The 24,332-nt window shown below is 37.5% G+C and overlaps 1 protein-coding gene across 2 annotated transcripts; it reads left to right on the top strand.

Moving 5' to 3' along the window:
- The first annotated feature begins 13,220 nt into the window (after positions 1-13,220).
- LOC131737729 (serine-rich and transmembrane domain-containing protein 1-like) lies at positions 13,221-24,009 on the top strand. 2 transcript variants are annotated; one of them, XM_059028602.1, is made up of 3 exons: positions 13,221-13,553; positions 20,413-20,496; positions 22,380-24,009. In XM_059028602.1, exon 3 carries the CDS (start codon positions 22,498-22,500, stop codon positions 22,822-22,824), a length of 327 nt encoding a protein of 108 aa, XP_058884585.1. In that variant the 5' UTR covers positions 13,221-13,553; positions 20,413-20,496; positions 22,380-22,497; the 3' UTR covers positions 22,825-24,009. The 2 variants fall into 2 exon arrangements, with proteins under 2 accessions (XP_058884585.1, XP_058884586.1); XM_059028603.1 differs by lacking the exons at positions 13,221-13,553; positions 20,413-20,496 and adding an exon at positions 20,547-20,654.
- Positions 24,010-24,332: the final 323 nt, after the last annotated feature.

A 24,332-nucleotide genomic window follows, 5' to 3' on the forward strand; every position in this document is an offset into this window, starting at 1 on the left:
ATTTATTTAGATTATACAGAAAGACATTTTCAAATGAATGCATAAAATGATTGTACTGTAGCTAACAAAATACTTTCATAAATGTTTCCTGTCTTGCACTTCCATTCACTTTATAGGTATCAAATGTGCAGTTTGGAAAGAAACATATGATATCGGAAACATGCATTTCATTTTACAACATGACATCTGGTGCTACGCTTCATAGAAGAAGGTTCTCACTTTGCTTGCCTACTTGGCAAATGAGGTCACATGACCAAAAATGGCACAAAACCGGTCAATAGTGCCCCCTGACGCAACACCCAACTCCAGCAAAGTCAAAATGGTTAACGATGCAGGTGAGTTTTGTTTTTCTGTTCTTTTTTAAAGGTTTTTAAAAAAATAGATATTGACATTATAATGAAAACAATTTGCCCCTTTTGGTTGAAAATGTGACCAAAACGTAGTTATAATGCCTGCAAGCCGCAGGCTGCCATACATTTCCACTGAGTTTCATCACCTGTCACTCTATGTATACTGTTGTATAAAGTAATATAAAAACGTTGTTTTTTTCCAATCCCTTTTCGAATAAATTGTTATTTATGGCCTCCAAGTTTCTGCAGTAGGTTGGTGTGAAGTTCTTATTGTGTCTGCTGTCCCAGAAAGGCTGTCTTCATGCACCCACACAGCATTTCCTGTGATTAAGTGCTTACAGCAAGTGGAGCCCTCAGGCTGTTTTCTAAAAAAAAATACGTATTTTTGATTAAGAAAAGCCTCTAGGTATTTGCAAACAGACATTGCCGAAGTCTAGAAGAGAGTTACAGTTATTACCAATGATTTCTTAATACACTTAGTAAATTGAGAAGTATATAATTCCGTGAAATGAGGTAACACTTTCCAAAATTTATATCAACCTCCTCTGCCTTAGCTGTTACTTGCCAAAAAGTGTTCTTTAAACCATTCAAGAAGATAAGTTAAAGAGTAGCGCAGGGCTCTAAATTCACAACAAAAAGGGCAAGGCCAAAATGACCTTCGGTTCAATAAATTTGTAGAGGACACCAAGGCCACTAAGCTTAAGTCAAGGCCAAAGTGTAGGCTGTTATGCATTTTTGCTTAGGATTCATATATAAAGCTAATTATAGATCACATAAAGAAACACAGTTTAACGTAATAACCACTATTTATTTATTCAGGAATTTATTTATTTAGTTATTTATTTATTTATTTATTCATTCATTCAACCAGCAGCCTAGATTTGAGCCTGCGAGGTCATAGCTCCCTGCGTTAAGTCAGACATTGGCTTTTATCGCTAATGTACAGGACCGTTTTTGTTCATTTTAATAAGTCCCCACGGAAATCTGCAATAAAATGTCCAAAAATCTGCAAAGAGAAAATATATATTTTCTGCAGCAATGGCTTTAATGAGTATTAATAAATCAGAACAATAACATTTCACCTTTAAATGAAGCTTTATGTAATGTATCATTCAGCAAGTAAAAAAATCAGTATTACTGCTGAGTAATTTTTTCCTTTTTTTTTTTGCCATGCTGTCCCTTCGTTGATAAGATCCAACGCAACTGATCTCCACTCCGATTTTAGATTAAACTCCAGGGCTTTATAGGAACGATCGCCTTTGCCAAAGAGACACATTTTTAGATTTTAAAGAAAATAAAGCCACGAAATTGATTGTTCTACAGAGGTGATTTACCCTACCATGCAGAAGCAAATTGTTACTGGAAGATCATGTGATCTTGTTTAGCCAATAACGTCGTTTAATTTATTCAAGACAATTGTACTTATTTGCATATTATTGCTTCACGCTGATGCTTGCACTAAATCCCGCCACACTTCTCATTGCACTACAGATAGTGTGTATGCACTGAATAGAAATTCACAACTTTTTCGTTTTTTGCTATCCATTAAAAAAATCTGCAAGTATTTTTCGCGCAATTGCGAGGGACTATTTAATAGCAGATATAACTAAACTCACTCAGAAATCTCGTTAGCGAGTATAACGTACAAAAAAATGACTGCTGTGTTACATTTATTGTTGAAAAAACAAAAAACGAGTCTTTATCATAAGATGGACAAATAATAATAATAATAATAATAATAATAATAATAATAATAATAATAATAATAATAATAAACAACACTGTTGTACAATGTAGAATAGTTTTTCATATCGTTTTAGTTGCGGTAAAAAATAAATACATTAAAATAAGTGGATAACGGCAATTGAAACATTCAAGTTAGTTACAGTAAAAAAATAAAAAAATAAATAAATAAAAAAAACTGACCTGGCTTTTTAATTTATTTATTTATTTGTTTTCTGAGATGGCATTATTATTTTTATGCACGGTAGAAATCCATCTGCTTGAAAGGGTCGAGTTCGTTATTTTTTTTTTGTTTGTTTTTTTTTTCCGCTGATACAATTTAACACGTACGTATCATGTTATTGTTTCGATCCAAACATCTAATATTGTTGACTCTAGTTGCTGCAGCTGAAAGGGCACTACTGGCCATCAATACACATATATTTTGAGAGTCATCCCGGCCGCATGGCCGGTGTTACAGGCTAATTCCCTCACCCCCATGAAAATGATCCTAGTCTAATTCTCACCCAGGGTGAGTTCTGTCCAAGGTTAATCCTCACCCTGTCAGGATAATTCTCACGCCCAGGGCTGTGAAGGTTTTTTTTGGTCAGTCTTTTTTCCTGTATCTTTTACAGTGCATTCACAAATATGTCCTACAGCTGATTAGCTTAGATTAGTTATCCTACAATGAAAACAATTATGCTATGTACAGAGTACTGGGGTGAGAATTGTCCCAGGCTAATGTTCACTCTCCCAGAAGAGTACTGGGGTGATAATTGGCCTGACAGGGTGAGGATTAGCCTAGGACAGAACTCACCCGGGGTGAGAATTAGCACCAGGTAATTTCGAGCCCTGTTATTGTAATAACTAAAATACTATTTTGTATTTAAGTCAAGTCTGTTGTAAAGTGCTTTCAAAGTTTCAAGTGAGTTCAGGAGCTCTTCTTCAGTTGTAGTTGCCTGTCATAGATATACTGTTTGTAAAATAGGCTTGATCAATCTTTAAGAGTCTTTATAGAATCAAGAGCCATCTACTGATTGATATTTGGACAAAGATCATTTTTTTGTTTTATGGGCAATATACTGCTGTGCACTAGATGGTGCTGTTTCTTACTAATTTAAAGACATTTTGTCACACTTTACATATGTCTATAGCAGTCAACTAGAACTGAAGAGCAGCTCCTCAACTCAGTCAAAGTACCTTTACACAGACTTATAAAAACCTAAACAGACCGTATTTAAGTAAATGCAATAAGAATATTACATTGGAAAATAACTGGTGAGTATTGTATCAGAAAAACATTATTAATTAATAGAAATAATAATAATAATCTACAGTATTTTTTAGAGGATAAACATTTAAGGACTTAAATAACCTATATTAATTGTTGAAATCTAATTGCTGGAGCCATACAGTTTCTGGTTTAAGTTGGGGAGTCTGACATGTTTCAAGGAATCTTAACGAGTGACAACTGAATCTTATAAGAGGCGTCCAAGACAGAGCCTTGGCAGTTACACAGTCTGGTGACAGGAAACAATAATTGCTGTATGAATATGGCAAGCCAAATGATCATTTCCAGATATCTCAAAATATTTAAAGATATCTCATATATATACATATATATATATCTATATATATATGGTGCATACAGTACCCAGTGCACGCGGTGTACATGGTGCTCGGTGCGCATAGCGCCTCGGTGCACACGGTGCGCGGTGCTCGGTGCATAGCGCCTCGGTGTACACAATATCTGGTGCACGTGGTGCTCGTTGTACTCATTGCGCATGGTGCTTGGTGCAATCGGCGTGCATGGCGCCTCGGTGCTTGGTGCACTCAGTGCACATAGTGCTCTGGTGCACACGCTACTCGGTTCAAGGTGCTCGGTGCATTTCGCATGCACAGCGCTTGGTGCACGCATAGCTTTTCCTGTGTATGCGGTGCTTGGTGCACTCGGTGCAAACGACACGGTGCACGCCACGCTTGGTGCACTCGGTGTGCACGGTGCTTAGTGCACTCGTTGCACGCGGTGCTCGGTGCATAGCGCCCCGATGCATAGCGTGCATAGTGCCCCGATGCATACAGTGCTCGGTGCATAGCGCCCCGATGCATACAATACCTGGTGCACACGGTGCTCAGTGCACTCGTTGCACGTGGTTCTCGATGCACTCGGCGCGCATAGCGCCTTGGCACGTACATTGCCCAGTGCACTCAGTGCGCATTGCGCTCCGGTGCACACGCTAATCGGTGTAAGGCGCTCAATGTGTTTCGCACGCACGGCGCTCAGTGCACGCTTAGCGTTTCCCATGTATACGATGCTCGGTGCAATCGGTGAGCACAATGCTTGTTGCACTCGGTATCCAACCATGATGAGCCTTCTGTGGGTCCATGCCTGCACATCCTGCAAGGCAAACATGCCGCACAATGATGGGCACTCTATCTGCGTGAGGTGCCTAGGGGTCCAACATGCCACCGAGGCCATTGGGAACGAGGACTTTTGCGACATCTGCACGGCTTTTCAGCCCAGTCTGTCACAATAGGCTGAAGAGGGCCATGGGGATAGATGTTCCATCCCCCATGGGGGAGCCTTCAGCAGCCCTCACAAGGACGGTCCCGGTGGGCTATTCAGGGTTGCCTCTCCCTGTTTCAACAGGGATCGCTAGTCTCTTTGGTACGGTACCAAAAACCGTTGGGTCTGATGGCCGCAGCTGTATCAGCCATCGAGCTGGGTTTATTACTCATGCGCTCTCTTGAGTCCAACCTACTGAGACGAGCGGAACAGTGTTGACAATTAGAGAGAGAGAGACTGGACTATAGAGCGTGGCTGCAGCTGATAGCAGTCAATTAGCTGCATAGGGGAAAAGGGACTTTTGTGCGTGCCTGCAGATTATAGCAGCCGAAGAGTTATTGAACAGCGCAGTGCCTGGTTGCCTGTTTAACTAGTTCTAAGCTTGTTAAATAAAATTCGAGTTCAGCCCCTAAATTCCTGTCTCGCTTCCCTCATTTCTGAGATTGCTACATTATTATTACTGAACTCAGTATGGCTACTTAAACTAATTAGCCACACATTATACACCCAGGAGTGTACTGAAATTAGCTAGCTACTTAAAAAAAAAGATAATACTAAGAGTGAGAGGATGGCTATTTATATAACCATTAAAATAGCCAATATTTAAATGGTTTAATTAATCTTATCACTTATTTAACAATGTGTCCTGGTTTTGAGCTTTAACAATCTGGTCACCCTAAATATATAATTTAATTTAAAAGAAAAAGAAAAATGCACAAAACTTACCAAATCAAGTTAATTTCCTTCTATGACCAGTCAGAAAAGAAATAAGCAAGAGTCCAGAAGATATTTACTATCAATGCAGGCCTTTCACCTCTGGGTTTAAATATGGATCACCAGCGAAAGCTTTTAGCTTAGCTCCCAGTATCCCAGTGGACATTGGTTCTCATCACAAAAAAACAGCACAGTGAAATAGCAGGGGGTGTTCAAGTCAAAACTGAAATGTTCTTGCAGTCCTATGAGGGTAAGCTTTTATGGCACATGTCAACACATTGTGTTTGACTGTAGCCCTGAGTGCCACTGTCTCTCACCTTTCATAAGCAATTCATAAGCACAAGAAAAAATGCTGCTTTGGAGGCCTGATGATAACTGTGGATAGTTTTTAGGGTGTGAATTTTGGTTGTAGTTCATTCATCTTAAGCTGAAGACATGCACAGCTTTCAAACTTATTATAATACTGTTACCAGTTTTCATATTATAAAAACAATTATACTTATTATTGTACAGTATTTATTATACTTACATTATTAATATTGTCTGTAGTGATGAGTGTTATTCAGTTGTTTTGGTTCTATCGCAGAACTTGCATTTCCAGTCAAGTCCACTAAACTATTACAAATAATTCCAAACTGCATATAACCAAAATATGTATACACTTGCTATTTAATTGAAAATATTTGTTTAAATACTTGACTGTCTTAATGATTTTATTTTTATTTTATTTTAACAGCAGACAAAGCAAAATCTTTGAGAACTACAAATAAATACAAAAACCTACATACTTTAGAATAGAATGTATATATCTGTATTAAAACTAAAGCAGACTAGAGCAGAGGCTGGATAGTGTCTTTCTCAAACCCCTTGTGATGATTAAAAAATGAGGAGAGCTTGATTCATCACACTGGGGAAATATCTATTGTGTAAAGCACAGAAGGGTTATCTTACTGCTTAACATTTTTGTTATGCCTCCAAGGTCGCTAAACCAGCTGGTGTCTGTTTGTTCTGAATTACTTCAACGCCTCTTGGGACAGTAATCATTGCCAGGGCTTCACTCTTGTACAGCTATGAGTCAAGCTCTATTACCTTGAACATAGATTATTGTTAGTACAACGACTTTCTACAGTTTACTGAAGGGCTATATTGCTTTTATTGCAATGAAAGCTCTGGATGCTAAGCAATGTGAAGTCGTACCGCTAAAACTCACCCCATCAAGAGGTTTGAAATTGAATTTGTCTTCTCCTCCTCAATCCTATATGTCATTGTGGCATGTGATAATTGACTCGAGTGTAATAGCCTTTGTTGGTAGAGGGGGCAGTGCTCTAGACACCTATCTATTCTGGAGGTGACCAAGGGAAAGGTCGCTGTTGAGGCCTAACAGTTACAAAAGTCTTTATGAATAAAGAACGGCAGTTAATTTCAGTCGACACCTGGCCCTGTGGTACTACTGTACCTTCTAGCAGAGCCAGAAAATAGGGCAGAGATCTGGGTATGACTGAACCATAACCAAAGGCATTTAATCAATATACTGTCACACAACTGTCCTTCAAAAAGAAAGATGCCACTTGCCATTAAGGTGGATACAATCAGCAAGACATGTAATACACCCATTTTTTTGTGTGCTAGTGTGTGTGTGTTCAAAATTGTTACTTTGATCATCTCCTGTTTCAGACTAGGCTTGTCATGAATCCTTTCACAAACATAAATGGCTTTGTTTTCCTTTTAGGACAGATGTTAGTTCTACAAGCAACATCAATAAATTCAGTTATCAGATTAGCACATTATAGTATAATCCTGTCTTTATCTCTGAAGGCTGTTGTAACTTTGTTTTGCAAACTTTTCCCTGCTTGTCCCAGTTTATCTCACTACAGCCTTATCTTTCCTGATTAATTTTCAAAAAGTTTACAGATTCAATTTTACCTTTTCAAACAGCTTACAGATCAACATCAGCTGAGCACTGGCCACAAACAAAAACATATAAGATTTTCAGAACCAAAGATGATTTGTAATTGAACTTGTTTTCCTCCTGGCTGTTAGGTCACAGATTCTAATCTTTCTTCTGCTTTGCTTTGTGAATTGTGGTTTTGCTGAGAGGAATAAAGTCTGCATAAATAAGACTATTAAACTCAAGGACCAGATGTGGTACTCACTGTCGTGGAAGATGGAATATGAGGACAAGCATAGCAACTATATCAACTATAATAGTCATACCTTATTTTTGAATGAGTTAGAGATAAAGAAGGAAGTAGATCTTGGGTTGTCCTTCTCAATATTTATTGAGTAAATTTCATTGTATGGCAAAAGACTTTGAGGGTCCCCAACAGTACCATCATCTGAGTCATTCACTAGCACAAACTTTGTGGGGTTTATTTGGAAGAGCATTTGGAAGTCTGCCAGAAAACCTTTTATGGCTGATACCCACATTTTAATACAACATAAGGTTCTTCCTGTAAAACTGCACAAAATGGGGGTGAAATGGGGGTCCTAATAATTTGTGTCACAGATGCAACCTAACACCTGGCACTTCTTCATATGCTTTGGTCATTGCGCTCCCGGGAGTTAGTGTGGTTAGAGTGTCACCAGGTGCTCAAGGGGACACCTGCAGGGCGTTTGTCCTCCCAGGGCCAGTAACTCACCGACATCCACTGTTGAGCTCCTGGGTGTGACTAGTAGTGGTGGGATCGAAGGACACCCGCTGACCTTCAGGTCCGGTGCACTGTTGTGGGGAGCTGCTGCAGTGACGGACCGTAATTGTGCCTTTTTAATTGGAGAGGGGTACAAGGGTAAAGTACTTGGGCACTAAATGAAAAAAAAAAATAGATATGTATGCTGCCTTCTTCAAAATAATTGAGTTTTAGAATTCTGGCATTGAATTTCAATGACAGTTGGCAATGAGATTAAATGTGGCCCTTCTGGGGTGATTGAAAGTACTTGGGTTTATATTGTACTTCACAATTCACCCGAGGCATCCATATAATCAGCATAGCCAGACACTCCATTGTGGCTTATTATTTACACACAATGTTGTAGTTAACATGAGGGTACAGTATGTATGGCATTATAATTGATTTATGACAGCAATAAATATAAATATACAAAAGCCCAGTGTAAAATCATTTACATAAAGCAAAAATGTTTTTCATATTTATATTTTGTATCATGAATTATTTATCAATATTTTGAGTTTAAAATTTGCTCTGTAGTTAATACATTTATATAATTCCTTAAGCTTGAATAAAGTGTTAAAATGGTCACATTACACCTTGTGGGAGAGACTGTGGACCTCACAGTCTAAAAATGAACTGCACTGCAGCAAAGTGTATTTTTGAAATGCCTGATATACACTGATATGTGAACCACCACATTTGCCAAACAATCATTGACATACAATTGTAGTCTCTGTATTGGACTGAAGATTAATGGTAGACCTATATTCACGCTATCAAGCCTATCGCCTTTTTTCACCAGCCGAACCCAAAACAGCAGATATTACTAAGCTACTGAACCCTGGAGTAAGGCTCCACCATGACTTGTAGGCCACCTGACCAGTAAAGGCTGCTGAAGTGCAATGAGGTGAACTTTCTTCAGTCAAGGCAGCACTACCAGTGGGACCCCAGCCAAGATCAGCAACTCAGCATGATCAGGATTTGAACCAGCAAGCTCCTGATTGTATGACTCACCCTGCTCTCTTTGCGTACTGGATGAGCCATTGGGAACCCTATTTTATTTTATTAATATTGTAACAAAGGGGCTGGCGGCGGGACTGTGTTATTGTGTTTGCATTCTGCAAAGCTGTGTGCAGGACTGGGTTGCATGACCCTGGGTTCAATCCCAGGTGGGGGATACTGCTGCTGTACCCTTGAGCAAATTACTTTACCAAAATAACTCCAGTAAAAACCCAACTGTATAAATGGGTAATTATATGTAAAAATAATGTGTTACAGGCTATTTAGCTTAATTTACTTTAGAGCTTGTTTGGGGAATTCGTGTTTGTTGGCAATTGTCTGTTCTACCTGATTATAGAAAGAAAATGTCACAATGAACTTTCAACTCTGTAGGCCCAAACTTCTTTATGGCAATTATTAAAATGTTATTTGGCTGTACCAGTATACCCTTCAGGATATCTTTAAAAAGGTTTACAGAGTTTCCCAAGATTGCTTTTTTAACAGCACAACTGCCATGGAATACAAGTTAGTGTAATGAGAAAGATGACTGCACCTCTTCTCAGCAATACTCCGAGCTTACTACAATTGTTCATTTCATCTTTGCGATATGATCTTTCGTTTCCTTTGCTTTCATTTTTTTCTGAAATGGGGAACACTCTGATATTTGTGACTGAGTGTCTGTGGAAGAAACATGAGCTTTTCAATTTAGAAGTTAGATTGTTTGGTTTAAGAGGCAGTTCCACACATCAAACCCTGATGTTGAATCTGTGGCATATCTCTTTATAAGCCTGGAAGAGAAGGGAATCTTGCAGGATTAAGAACCAATAAAATTGTATTCTCAAAGTGGAGTTGCTTATTATTTTTCTATGTGGCAGAACGTCTCTAAAGAGCAACGGCTTAGTTTACGCATTACTTTGACAGGAAATAAAAATTGTTTGGCACTCCTGGATGTACAATGTATTTAATTACAAGGCAGGTTTGAATTTTTCTTTTATTAATACCTGCTATTCTAGTTCAGTGTACCAGCATGGAAGAAGGAATATATGTGGTGCTTTGGAGAGGTAGATCCAATGCCTGAGGCACGGTATCTTCTCGTATTTGAAAACTAGACTTAAGGGGGCAGAAGTGTGTTAAAATGTGATGTATTTTCATGGTGCCCAAATACATTTCAAGATGCAGTTGCTGGTTCCAACTGATAGGGACAATAACAACAGTAACTTTATTTGACCGGTTATGATGGCCAGATACATCTCTTGTCAACTCTTTTTGGGCTTTGTGCTCATCTTCTATAATGATTTGGAGGTGGTAAATCAATGATGTCACAAAGGTTGCCCAGACTTCGTTGTACTGTGCTAATCTTTCTAGGTATGTCTAGGGTGATGTTCCTCGCACAAGGACCACAGCCATTATGATAATACATTTTAAACATTCATAATAATCACTAAAATTATTTTAATTGATTTAAAATGTATTTTTTCTCTGTGCACAATATATAGAATTGCCTTTGAAATGAATGTCTGCAAAAAATCTTCTGTCTAGAAAGCAAATGCCAACAACCTGTCTGGATTTGTGTAGGCTTTAATAATATCTGTAAATGGTGTGCCAAAACTCTGCAGCACCCCTGCTTCAAAGTATCAGAGATTCAATACTGTTAATACTCAAGAAATGTTATCAGTTCACACAGTCTTCTCATTGGCAAGTATTTGTTCACAATAGCAGGTGAGTTTTTACATTCTCTTCGTGGAATTTATTCTGCAAGCAGGTACAAGTAGAACACATTTCCAATAATCAAAAACTGTCAATCACGGGTCTTACAAAATACAATTGCTCTACAGTCCAGACTTTTTTTTAATTATATAAAACAGTAAATAAAGTATGGGTAAAGTGGACCTCCTATTCTGGAGATCAAGTCAGGATCCTGTACACGTCACTTGGCTGGTGTAGCACCTTGGAGAGCAACCAGAAAGAACACTTGTTTGTGGAAATTCAGCACCAGTTACTGGAAGTCAGAGCGGAACAGTGCTCAAGTGTCTGGCCTGGAGCAAACTACCTGTCTCTGAAAGAGGAGTCACTGAATAGGGAGCCCTTTTCGAGATCATTGTTTGTGCCACATCTTGCTTAAATGTTGAATGCGACAGAACCAACTTGCTGCAAGGAGCTCCCCATTAAACAGAAATAAACACAGACAGGCTCTCCCTGTCACATCATTGCCATTGTGTCCATTTATGATCATTTTGTAACTATTCAATACTTCAGAGGAACATTCACACAGAATGTCTTACTTTACAACCACCAATAGAAAAAAGCCTGACATTTTTTATTTCAATTTATGAAAATTCATTTTTATGTTTGATTTCTATGCAGTATATATACACTTTTACGCAACTTAAAAATAGCAGCTTATCTACCAAAGCAGTAAGACTCTCATGCATGTATTCTTATCAGTTCCAACCAGTGTGCTTTGGCTGTCACATCTCAATTGGAGGCTGCCACAGGACATGTATGGCTTGAGCTGGAATCACAGAAATTAAAACAGAGCCCAAAGACAGCTTTAAAAATTTGAAAATGTAAAGTCGATGAACATGTATCTCAAAACAAAGTAATGTAAACATGTGTTGCATTAATTATGTGTCTGATGCCTCAGTAAAGTGATGAATGTATAAGTCTCTAGTAATTGTGGCAAATAATGTAAAACATGTCAGAAATATTATGTTCAGGACAAAATATAATTTTTTTCTGGTTTGTCCCTGTCCTCTTTTAGGAATAATTAAGCATAGTGAAAGCCTGTTAAAGCCCTGATATGTATGGTAAGGTGTTTTACAAACCATGGCAAGTGCTTTTTAAACAGAAATAAACACAGACAGGCTCTCCCTGTCACATCATTGCCATTGTGTCCGTTTATGATCATTTCGTAACTATTCAATACTTAAGAGGAACATTCACACAGAATGTCTAGCTTTAACAAAACCAACTGAAGAAAAGCAAAACATTATTGAGAAAGTAAACTGTCAACTATAATTGAAACATTTAAATGTTTAAAATATAATTACAGACACTGGTTTCTAATAGCAACAAACCCCAGAATGTCCTTGTTAGTTTACTTTGTACGATATCTCCAAAACCCGGTCAAATTCCAGATAGCAATGCCTTATATGATCAAGGTTTTAGTGGTTAATTATGACTAGCTAATAGAAGATGACAAACCATGGCAACAGTAAAAGTGACTAAATGAAATCTGCATTAGCGTTACAAGATCAATGAAAGGTTTATTAAGAGAGGACTTGCTGGATGTTAGTCTTAATGGGGGTCGGCACATTTGAGAAGAACTCCTCTCGAATATGAAGTCAGTTTAAAGAGCATGGTTTTGAGAGTAGGCTTTGGATTTAAGTGGATGCAGTCGTCAGCCCAGTCATTGGTTAGTGTGGCTACACCTAGGAGTGCAGATACAGTAGATAGGCACCTTTAACAAAAGATTTGCAATGACAATGTAGGGACACTAAGTACTTCAGTAGTAAGGCTTCCTACACTGTATAGTGAGGTTTTACTGTGTTGTATTCATGTTTCTGGTGCAATTCTGGTTGAGGTCATTTGAAGAATTATATCTCATGTTGCTTTCCAAATGTATAATCACTTCTAATAACTGTTTTCATTTACATTTTTAACATAACATTCTACGTTTCACTTCCAGCATGTCAGAGTAAAATATATATGTATCTCCCCAAGTCTATGGGACATGATGTGATGGAAATTGACTGAATATAATAAATGACATTTACCAATTTTGCTTGTCACAATGCCACAAAATTAACTAAACATGTTCCTGCAACTACTTTCAGTAGCAGGTTATGAATGTCAACTGATAGATCCACTGTAGCTCAGAAAAAAGAAACAAAAGTGGGACAAAAAAAATACAAAATGTAAAAAATGTCTTATTTATCGCTGTAGTTTATATGTTTTAATGTCTCTAATGTAACTTCGCAATGATGCCGAAAAAACAAAACAAAAACAAAACAAATATATATATATATATATATATATATATATATATATATATATATATATATATATATATATATATATATATTCACTACAGGGTGGTCAATATTTTTTTAATGTCTTCGTGGTCGCGGACTTGTGGGGGCTGACAGGCAGGCAGGCAGTAGCAGGTAATGTCATCTCAATCTGTCTGTAGCGGGGCTGTGCACCAGAGATGCTCTGAGCTAGAGCGAAGCAACGAGATAAGGGTTTGTAGTGTAATTACACAGCTAAATCTATGGTAGGTACTTGACGAGCTGCAGATTTAAAACTGACACTACTGGGTGCACTTGAATCAAATCCTGGATTTCATAGACGGGATTGTTTTTAACAAAGTGAAGATTCTTTGAAATAAATTACCACCGCATGAATATTAATTACGATGGACTGTTGGACAGATTTCAAATGAGAAAGAGAACCGTCAAGATCTAAAAAGATTAAAGAACACATAAAAAAAACACCATTTGAAAAGACAGGGAAAGGCAGCTCCAGTGAAATGTAAGTGTCCTTTTTGTAACTATAACATTGTTTTAGTAGGAGAGATGTATTTATTTATTTGAAATATTGCTACTGTGAATGATCATTTTAAACTTAAAATGAAGTATTAAAATTAATTATTGATAGATAATTGTAAGCGTGTTCCTGTTAAGAAAAAATCAGGTTTAGACAAACTTATCCGTTTATTAGACCGATTGATATACAAACCTATCTTTAAAAAAAACAAAACAAACAAAACCAAAACACATAGTTCTGGCAAAAAGTCCAGTCTGGTATGCAACAAGATTTTGATATGGGTTTCTTCAGACAACTTGTGCATCTAACTAACGTTATTTCCTTAAAGTTTAATGGTTGGGTTATTATGAGCTCTCTTCCTTCAAGTTAAAGACGTATCAACCTATTAGGCTCGTCATACATCAGACTTATAATACATTCAAAATTAAGCAGTAACTTAATAACCAAGATCAAAATGAAACCCAAAGCACGGAAGATACCGTTTAGTAGCTCATTAGCAATTCTATAATAATGTATTCCAATAGTTTATAACATGCTTCTAAGGTGCACACTGCACACCATATCGCGTTGTGTAGGAACTGTGTATTGAGCTGCTGTTGCCAGGTTGTGAATCGTGGTGGTTCAATGGTACCACATACAAAAACAGATTGCATTGAGTCATGAAAACTGTAATAAAACAGTTATCTAGACTTCGTAAACAGGATTTTTTTGCTCAGCTGGTATTTAAATAGCTACTTTAAAAACTAAAATTAAATAAATCAGACATTTATTTAAAAAAATAATTTAAAAACCCCCTTAATCTTTGTCTTTTTTTAAATTGACAAAGGGAGCAAATATGAACTGTAATATGATATGCATAATCCGGCAAACCTTGGTTTCTTTACCTGCCCTGTTACCTGCGCTGTTTCTAATTCGCTATAGATCTGTGTAAGTCTGTGTTTGCCTTTCACAGCACTCTGTTTGTTAATAAGGGGGTTTCATAATTGCATCTGAGATATTCCAGATATGTCTGCTTTGTAACCTTTATTTCCCATACACCATCTGTCATTAATATGGAGAAGGTCATAATGTATTTAGAGACAGTTGCTATTGTAAAATGTGTATGGTAGGTTACTGTTTGCTTTGCTGCTTTGGTTATGATCTTTCCCTCAAGTTCTGTGGTCTAAAGCAACCATAGCATACATAGGAAATCTTTTTTTTTTTTTTATCTTGTTAAAAAGATGTCCTTGAAAAATTGCTTTTGTCATTATGCCGAAAAATAAGCTTTCCTTTGTATTCTTTTTAGCATTCACCTCCATCTGCTACTAAATTGAGTCACCACCTAATTGTATTTGCTGTGTATGCTCTAATCTTTTCATTTCCAGTACCAATGTTTCCAGCAGGTATGCAGGTGGGGTTTGATAATTTAGCACCAATAGGCTCTCTGGTGCTAAAGTTTCAAAACAGTTTAGCACCCATTTTGAAAATGAATTTATTCAAAATAAAGTACTGTAATCATTTTAAAAGTGTACACCTTGTACAAAGATGGTTCGTAAACACAGAACTGCAAAGACATGTAAACAATTACACCTTAAGGTATGTTCAGAGACCTATGAGTTTCCCACAGTGCCAAAAAATTGTAGACTACAATTGCGAAGTACACAACAGATTCTGTATTACTCACCCTGGAGCTACACACGAGCTTGCACATCCACATAGCCCAGCCTCAGAAAGCTTCAGGCCTCATCAACCAGTTGGATAAAAAACATGTGTCTTGCAATCTAGCAAACATGAGTAGCCTATCACACAGAGAACATACTAAAATTCAGAAATACAGAACTGAAAGTACTTCTGCAAAACCATAAAGAGGTTTTAAATTACTCGGATGCCCATTGAAGGGACTTCTTTAAAGTTGCTTGGCTTAGGGTATTTCCATACAGATTGTGGCTCCAATGTGGCTGCTGTTAAAGCATATCAAATTGTCAATTATATGTGAGCTTCTATAAGGCTGTGTGTTTGAGGCCTCAGCTCATTTATTCAGCATTGTAACACTTGGTGCTATGAGTCTCCAACTTGCCCCCTATGGGCATTTTTTGTATTGCGTAACCGTGTGCCCCATGGCTTGTTCTGTATCAGTTCCAGAAATCAGTACACTATGGCGTCTAGATAAGCTACAGCCTGTGCAGATAAACCTCAAGTGCCCAGCCCTGTACAATGAAGATGGAGCAGTTGTCTCTTAATTCAGAGACACACTGTCTGATATTCCAAAAGGTTCCATTTGCTAAACAGATTTGTCTTTATATTACTCATCTCAGTGAACTACATTCTCATTTACTCTGCTAACACTCATCTGTGTTAGGCTTTCATGCACGTCAGCTGCACTCTCCAGCAATTTGTCAAATTTGAATGTCCTCCCACTGCATTTTACATAGGGTTCTTTTTCATAAATGTACAGTGTATATATCAACATTTACGTGCGGAGGTGTGTGTTTCAAGGGAGTTTCTTTATCAGTGGTGAATAAGTAATCTCCAGCAAAGTGAGTGCAGGAATGAATGAGATAGTGAATTTCAGATGGTTTATTGAAATAAAAACTTAATAACACAAAAACAGAAGTCAATGATTACTCAGTTGTGGCTAACAGTAAAAATTATGTAGGTTGGAGAGGGTGGTATTTTGTTCTGTACATGGAGTAAAGTGGGCGCTGATAGATGTGAACCATAATCCTAAGCGATTCAGTTTCTGGGTAATGAAGCTTTTAATCTTGGCTAATTTGAAACTGTATGAGACAGGTTCTGACTAGATGTATTTGCTCGATTTTTTCCCCCACTTTTTATATCTTTTTTTTCTGGGATTTTTTTTCTTTTGTGTGGGAGTTCGTCATACTTGTGGCATTCTGTTGGATATTGCTTCTTTATTGAGCTGACATGGCATCAACTTTAATGTGATTTAGTGCTGTATAGCAAGTTGGTATTTTAAGGTAACACACTACTGATTGAATTGCTTCCTTTTCTAAGCATTTTTAAATGGTGCTGCTTTTTGTTTAATGCTCTGTCCCTATTTATACTGTCTTGTAATGATAAGACATTAATTATTTGGTTTAGTGAGGTCAACAAAATGGATGCAAATCATGGAACATTCTGAAAACAGTACAGCATATGAAGAGTGGGTGCTTCTGAACTCATAACTTTTAGAATTTGAATCATACATAGTGTACAACATTACACTGAAAGTATGATTTATTAACTTTATCTAATGCCCCTTTGACACTGGCATGCTCTACCCGGGACGTGACCTGGTGCCATGCGGGTCAGCTATGTGATTTCACACTGCTTTTTGAAGAAGCAGGGTCGACCTGGGTGACAGGAGCAAGTACACAATGCGCATACGCAATGTTCTGAAAGCAGCAATGTTCACATGACCACCCTTTCTCTTCAGGCTTTCAAGATGAATCGTTGACCCAAATGTTGATCAGAGCAAATGTTTCTGCATCCCTGATGCAATCTGGCTCATGGTGTGTCTCAATCAACAGAAATATGGCTAAACAGAATAAGCAGAAATGTTTCTTGCAGAAGTGAAACCTTCTGTTTGTTACTTTGTCAGCTTACGAACAACGATCTTGCATTTTGTCTTGCTTGACCTGGGTCAAAGCGTGTTGACCCACATCCTAAGGTGACCCGGATATGACCCTGGTACGTGGTTTCACACTACGCATGATTGTCACCCGGGTAGCCAGTGCCTGGGTAGGAGCGTTAGTGTGAAAGGGGCTTAATGCTGTTAAATGGACAATAAACAAAGTGCATGTTTTGAACAAAGTTACTGATCATTTTACTTTGGGATCTTCAAAGGTCAATGTGGGTCTTTAGACCCGCAACCCCCCATTATTTACATCCTTTGTGAAAGGATATTTAAAGAACAAATAGCTTCAAATGTTATTTGATTTATTTGTTCCTTGTTCTTTTGTGATGTTTGCGATCATTGACAGTGGCTCTGGATTCTACGCTTTGATCTTTTCTAGAGAATTCTAGCAATGAACAGACTTCATCAATATATTTAAGTCTTGTGACAATATGACCTTTCAACTCTGCTGGCCCAACCTACTCTACATACATAGAAAGGGTTAGTAGGTTGGACCAGGCAGTTGCAAGGCAGTTTGGTTACATAATTTAAATGGAGTGTCTGATCAGCCTTAGGCAGTTAGACTTTTCCAGACAGGCTCACATACAGGTAAAGACAGACATATTGGATCAACAGATCACAGAAGCACTCAACATAATTCATAACATCATAAAAAGGCATGAGAAAGGTGAAAAATACATATAATGACATTTAAAGCTTGGCTTGTCTTATTTCCACACAGGTACTGATTTTTGGAACAGGACAAGCTCTGGAGAACAATATAAAAAAATGCCCATAGGGGGCACGGTAGAGACCCATATCACTGAGTGATACGATGCTGAATGAAAGAACTGAGGACTCAAAGACACAGCGTTATAGAAGCTCATATATTATTGATGATTTGATATGCTTCAAGTGCCCCCTTTCTACATTTTTTTTTAAACCATTGTGTCCCATGGCTTGTTTTGTACCTCTATGAAAATTCAGTACTCAGCATATGTCCGCTACACACTGTAAGCCATAGTGTGTGTAGATATGCTGACTTTATTCCAGTCCTGTACAATGACGATTGAACCCTTGTCTCCTGATTCAGAAACACATGGTCCCCTATTCCAAAGGGGTCCGGCTCCATTTGATGAACAGATAGTTGTGTCTTCATATTACTTATCTCAGTCAACTACATTTAATCTCTGCTAACCCTCCTCTTCAGCTAGACTCTGCAGCAATTTGTCATATTTGAATATCCTCGTACTGCATTTTACATTTGCTTTTTAACATGTTTTCCCACAAATGAAAAAAGCTGAATAACTCTTAAGAAAAAGGAAACCCTGAAACAATGTTTTTATAAAACTGAAGACTGAAAAAAATCAATGTTCAGGTTATATGGAGGTCATATAATTTGTTTATTTAGCAGACACCTTTATCCAAGGCAACTTACAGAGACAAGGGTGTGTGAACTATGCATCAGCTGCAGAGTCACTTACAACAACATCTCACCCGAAAGACAGAGTACAAGAAGGTTAAGTGACTTGCTCAGAGTCACACAGTTAGTGAGCGGGATTTGAACTGGGGCCCTCCTAGTTACAAGCCCTTTTCTTTGATTTCAACTTGGCAAGATATCATGAGCAATATCAGGTCAAGCAATATGGGCACCTGTGGCAAGCTGGCCTGATCGGTGACGTCAGACCCGGAAGAAACACACACAGCGAGTGAAATGGTGAATGCGCTTGCTGGCGCCGGTTTATTGTAAAAAAAAAAAGGTTTAAACAAAACAAATTACTCAAAATAAACAGCGCAATGGCCAAACGAACAGACAAAACAGTGGACCAACTGTACCATGCTGGTGCTTCCAGCAAGCCGTAGCAACTGTTATTTCTTATTTATAATTACTTTCTCCTCTCCACACCCATTCTCCACTCCACTCACACACAAACCCGAGTGAGTGAAACACTGCATCCTTTATGCAGGTGTACCAAGACTCGATTACTAATCAATCATTCAATTTGGAATCTCGGTACATCTGCACGTGAACTAATTTGTGCACTTCCCCGAGCTCACATACTATTACATACTTTATCTGAACGTGAAGTGATTGTGCAATCCCTGTGCCTAAATACAACTATATATTTTAAATCACTTGTGCTACACAGACCAATTTATATTCCGTGCATCAATAACTATACACCAACATTAACACACCACACGCAACATATAACACAAAAATACGCATAGGGGCAGGGCACTTTGCCACAGTACCCCATTTAATCCTGCAAATACAGGGACTGGAAAATGCAATTATTACCTGTGAATGAGGACCTCCAAGTAAGTTCAGGGCATAAGCTTGCTTTGATTAGGTCTCTACACACCTCTCCTCCCTTCTTACAATTGTGGGATTTAGTGAGGTCCTCAGCAGGATTAGACTGTAATCATTTTTTTCTACCTGACAGTTTTTCAATCAGTTAGGTTGGCTCTTTTGACACCTTAGGATTTTCTGGGGTGTTTTTAGTCCTGTTTTTCCAATAATGTTTTTTTGGAATGCGTATGCGCAATGTTTTTCCAATTTTTTTTTTTCATTCACATTTTTTATTGGCAGTTTACTCAAGATGGCACCTGAAGTTCTGTTGTATCACTGTGAGCCTGTGTATCCACAGCTATACACAGACCAATGACCTGATCCCACAAGTTTACTACAGTATTTGTATGATATTGTTGCCTAAGCTTTCCAATGAATTTGCAGCAATAAATATATTATACATTTCTGTTCATCTGATCTAAAGTATATTAATCCTAATAATCATACATGAAACATGTCTGCCCCAGCACTAAAATCAACCATTAAAACTGGCACAGTCGACTGTGCTTAATAACCCTCCTGTTAATATCCCCCTCCGATTACAATAATGAGATTGAAATGTCATGGCTGTAATATAGTAAGTAAGTAAAGTAAAGTACAGTAAATTAGCCTGTACTGACTAAAAGGTATATGTGTTGAATTAGAGCTTCTTCTGTGCTGTGCAGTTTGGACTTATTTTGACAGGTTATTAACGAACTCCTGAAAGTCAGTTCTGCTTATTGTCACCATTTCTGCTCTGTTCCTTTGACTGTCCTAAAAAAGAAGATAAAGAAATAATAACACAACAGGACTGTGCTTAAATGTAATGCCCTTGTGTAATCATATTAAAAAAATCAGGGCACTTATTATTGTCTCAGCAATAACATGCACCTATTCTCTTTCTGAATGGCTGACAGATAAAATGCTGGAAGCAATTAGATCATAATTTTACATCCAGCTGTGCAACCAATGGGAAGAGCACAGCTGACAGTCAACTCCAGGTTAGTAACTCTCCTTTTCATTTGAAGACTTTACTGCGTCTTTATTGAATCCTCTATATAGCTAGAGGCCATTTGACATTCTGTAACACTGAAGTTCATGGTCATTCTCTGCTGCTTGCATACAGTTAAAAAAACCTTCAGAGCCACTGACAGCACAGGTAAGATTTTATTTCAATGAATTTTGTTCTGGCAGCCTGTTACTTTGCTTCATATCACAGGTGTCCTTGGCTACTGAAATCGGAAGCATTTAGAATGCTAGAGGTGTTCTGTGAGGGGATCAGTGTGTACCCTATTCACGCTACCTAAATAATGTGCAATAAACATGTGTTGAAACAGGATTGCTATTACAATGCATTGGGCATTCATTATTTAGATTGTGTAAAGAGGTGTGTAAAGTCTGTTTTTGCTAGAGTTGTGTAAAATGTCTGACTTAGTTGCTAATTATGGACACTGCTGTCCTTTTTCCAAAAGTATTATACTAAACCAGGATCGGCAACAATGAATGAATCAATGAATGAAGAGTATTTGTTAAATAAAATTATTTATTGTTGTTGTCAATGTAAGACTGACGCAGACAAAGAGTAATTACCATAACACAAGCTGACTCTAATAAACTGCCTGTTTATTATATGCTAAGTGCCAAGTTAAGAAAAAAATTACTGGGAATTGCTTGTTGTCGTGTCTGTATTTCACTTTTTTTAGTTTTTGTTTTTTTGCAGCCCCATAATTGCAGAACATTGCAAATCAGAAAGCAGGAAAAGACTAGGGCTGTGCAGATTGCCTGAGTAATTCCCTTTAAGATGTTTTCGTTGGCAGGTATTTAATGAAACTGAACAAGCCTATTATTTATTGTGTTCATTTCACGACAAGAAAAGTTGAGTGGTATTTTACTTCTGAATGTTGGAAAAGCACAGTTCTGCTATCTACATATACAAATTATGTTGAGTACACTTTATAGAAAAACGATTATTATTCTACTGACACAGTCTAGGTGAACACTGCATTACTTATGCAATGTTGGCACGGCACTTTATTGGGAAAAGATCTTTACAATAACCTGTTTTCTGTTTTTATCCGGCTTGGATGTTTGGTAAGTCTTGATATGAAGTCTTTAGAGTGCATAGAGATGTACTATACCCAGAATCTCATTTTTACTCATTACTATGGTGTTAGTATGTGGAATGAGATAAAAAGGTCTCCTATTTAAACAGTTATTGTGTAACGCTTTTGTAAAAGCACAGCAAAAGCATTAAAACCTCAGACAAGTAAAGTACACCATATATAAGTACGTTATAGCATGGGGAGAACAGTGGTTAACCACTATTTAACACATACCCTGCAATGTATCATTGTATGGAAAACTACAAAATTACCATGCATATTTAACTTTAAAAGGATGGATTTTAGAGTCACTCTGATCATAAATGATCATTGTCACTTTTATTTTCATTTCACAACAATGGTGCAAATTGTGCACTGTAGTGGTATATATTTTATTTAGTAACCTGTATTGTTTCTTTATTGGTAACGGACAACCATAATGTGTAGGCAATTTGTCACAATGAACATTTGTATTAATAATCCCTACACCTCTTTCTCTCACAGTATTTGGCAAGTTCCTCTGTTTCTTGTTCTTGGTTAGATAGTGCTATAAATATAACTTCTATGAATGAAAGTTTGTCCGCGCTATGGTTTAGAAATGCTGGCATAATGTGTTTTCATACATGGATCAGCTTTTATAGGACATTTGTTAAGGTGAAACCTCAGTAGCTTCACAGCAAGTTTGTTAAATACCTTATTTGTGTCAACACATTTTAAATGTAATCATAAATACATTTCAGTATCTAAAAGTAATCATTTATTTTCTCTTTTTGTTTTTACAGCATTTGACACACAATACATTTGGTTTATTGTGGGTTTGTCCAAGGTTCTCATGGAAACCCTTTCTGTCAAGCATTTTTTCTTGTCTGCCTAAGAAAGTAATTCTATGAAATTCTGAAAATGTCTGGAACTGATTTTCCTCTAGAAAAAAATGGCAGCCTACTTTTTGAAAATGGAACATTCCTCAGAATCGTCCCAACGTCCATATCAACCGCTGTGGACTCCTCTGAACATTTGGAAAATATCTACGTATATGTTTCTATCTTTTTAAGCCTGTTGGCGTTTCTCCTTCTGCTGCTTGTCATTGCCCTCCATAGACTCAAGAACATCATTACTTCCAGCTCGACTCACCCAGAATGCACCAACGAAGGAGGAAGCTCCTTTACCAACCTGGAGATTTGTAGCCTGTCCTCTCAGAGATCTGTTGTGTCTTCCCTCTCCCAGTGAACACACTCATTGAATATTAATGTTTTGCACTGTATATACGCATTCTTATCAGTAAAGTTTAAAGAAGTTGAGGTGTGTTGAGATGCTTGTCCTTGCGTTAAACCACAGGTAAACACACTTAACCATGTGTCAGCTCTATCAGAAAGTGATCTGCACTGATTCTGTACAGTAAATAGCTTCTGGTAACATTTTGAGGTTTTTTTTTGTTGTTTGTTTGTTTTACATCCCTTTACCTTTTCTAGGAATCATTCTGTGTGTGTTGTTCAAATGTCGAGTTTTATTCAAAGGTACATGAGCTACCTTAACTACTCTGTATTTACAGTACAGTATAGTGCTTCCTCATCATTTAACTGATTTGCACAACAAAAACAGGGAAATAGTAAAAACCATGAATTAATGAAGAGAACGTATACAGTAAAATGCGGTACTTGTACCATTTCCTGTCAACATGGCCCAGCCGTTCATTAACTAAATTTGTGAATGATCAAATTGTGATATACCTGGGAGCACTTGAGTTACTATCCCTCAAAATGACTTGAGAGGATAACAAACCTATGGAACAACACCAATTAATAACAAGCATGTAACTCTTTCAATACTGCATACCTGTGAAGAGGTGAGGAACAAGAACTCCACTCAACACACTTCAGCAGTTAATCAGTCCCAGTCTTGGGTATACCCCAATATCATTTGTGAATGAATTATTTCCAAACAAGGAACTGAAACTATTTAGTTAGTCTGATGTCATTTTGCAAAGTTACTGAACATGCAGAAAAAAAGTAACATACTTCTTATCCTGCTGTGCTGTCTGCATGCAGTAAGTAATGTAACCATCAGTGCATCTACAGTATCATGAATGTACATGTATTTTGAAGTGTATTTAATTTTTTATATAGTGTTACAGTTCTTTGGGCTAAATTCATAGCTGGTTGTATGTTGAAGCTTTATTCAGAGCAGCTGTACAGCAGGCAGATGGTGCTGGCTCTTATCACTCAACAGACCCTTTGGTTGATATGTCACCTTCATTTTATGTTAATGGTATCTACCAAGCCTAAAGTCAGCTCAAATTAAGAACTCAGCATTTGAGAAACCAAAATATGGCCGGGGGACGGTAAGAAAAAAATGTAATTGTAAGCTATGTGTTGTGTAATGCAGCCTTATAAATGTGGGATTTTATTGTGTAAGTTGATGTGTGTTCAGAAGTGTATTAAAGTAAATGTCTTATTTCTATCTGTTTTTACTGTATTACTTTTTTTTGATTACTGACAACCCCAGAAGGAATCAGCTAAGCCGAATGTGATGTGTTTAGGAATTTTTTTGCATTCCAAAATAACACTGATGTTGGATGAACTTTCAAAGGGGTAAAACTGCTGGAAATGTCCTGTCCAACCAGTTGTCAGAAAAAATAGTTGAATTGGCTTTTAGATATAACTAGGGCTTCTGTTTTTCGGGTTTTATAAATTGTTTTTTTCGGTGCTTATTTTTAGCTATTTTCGAGTTTTATGTAA

The sequence above is a fragment of the Acipenser ruthenus genome, chromosome 8, assembly GCF_902713425.1.
Source record: "Acipenser ruthenus chromosome 8, fAciRut3.2 maternal haplotype, whole genome shotgun sequence".
Taxonomy (NCBI): domain Eukaryota; kingdom Metazoa; phylum Chordata; class Actinopteri; order Acipenseriformes; family Acipenseridae; genus Acipenser; species Acipenser ruthenus.

Bases quoted from the DNA above. Each gene is read 5' to 3' on its own strand.
- LOC131737729 (XM_059028602.1), top strand. From the start codon at position 22,498: ATGTCTGGAACTGATTTTCCTCTAGAAAAAAATGGCAGCCTACTTTTT.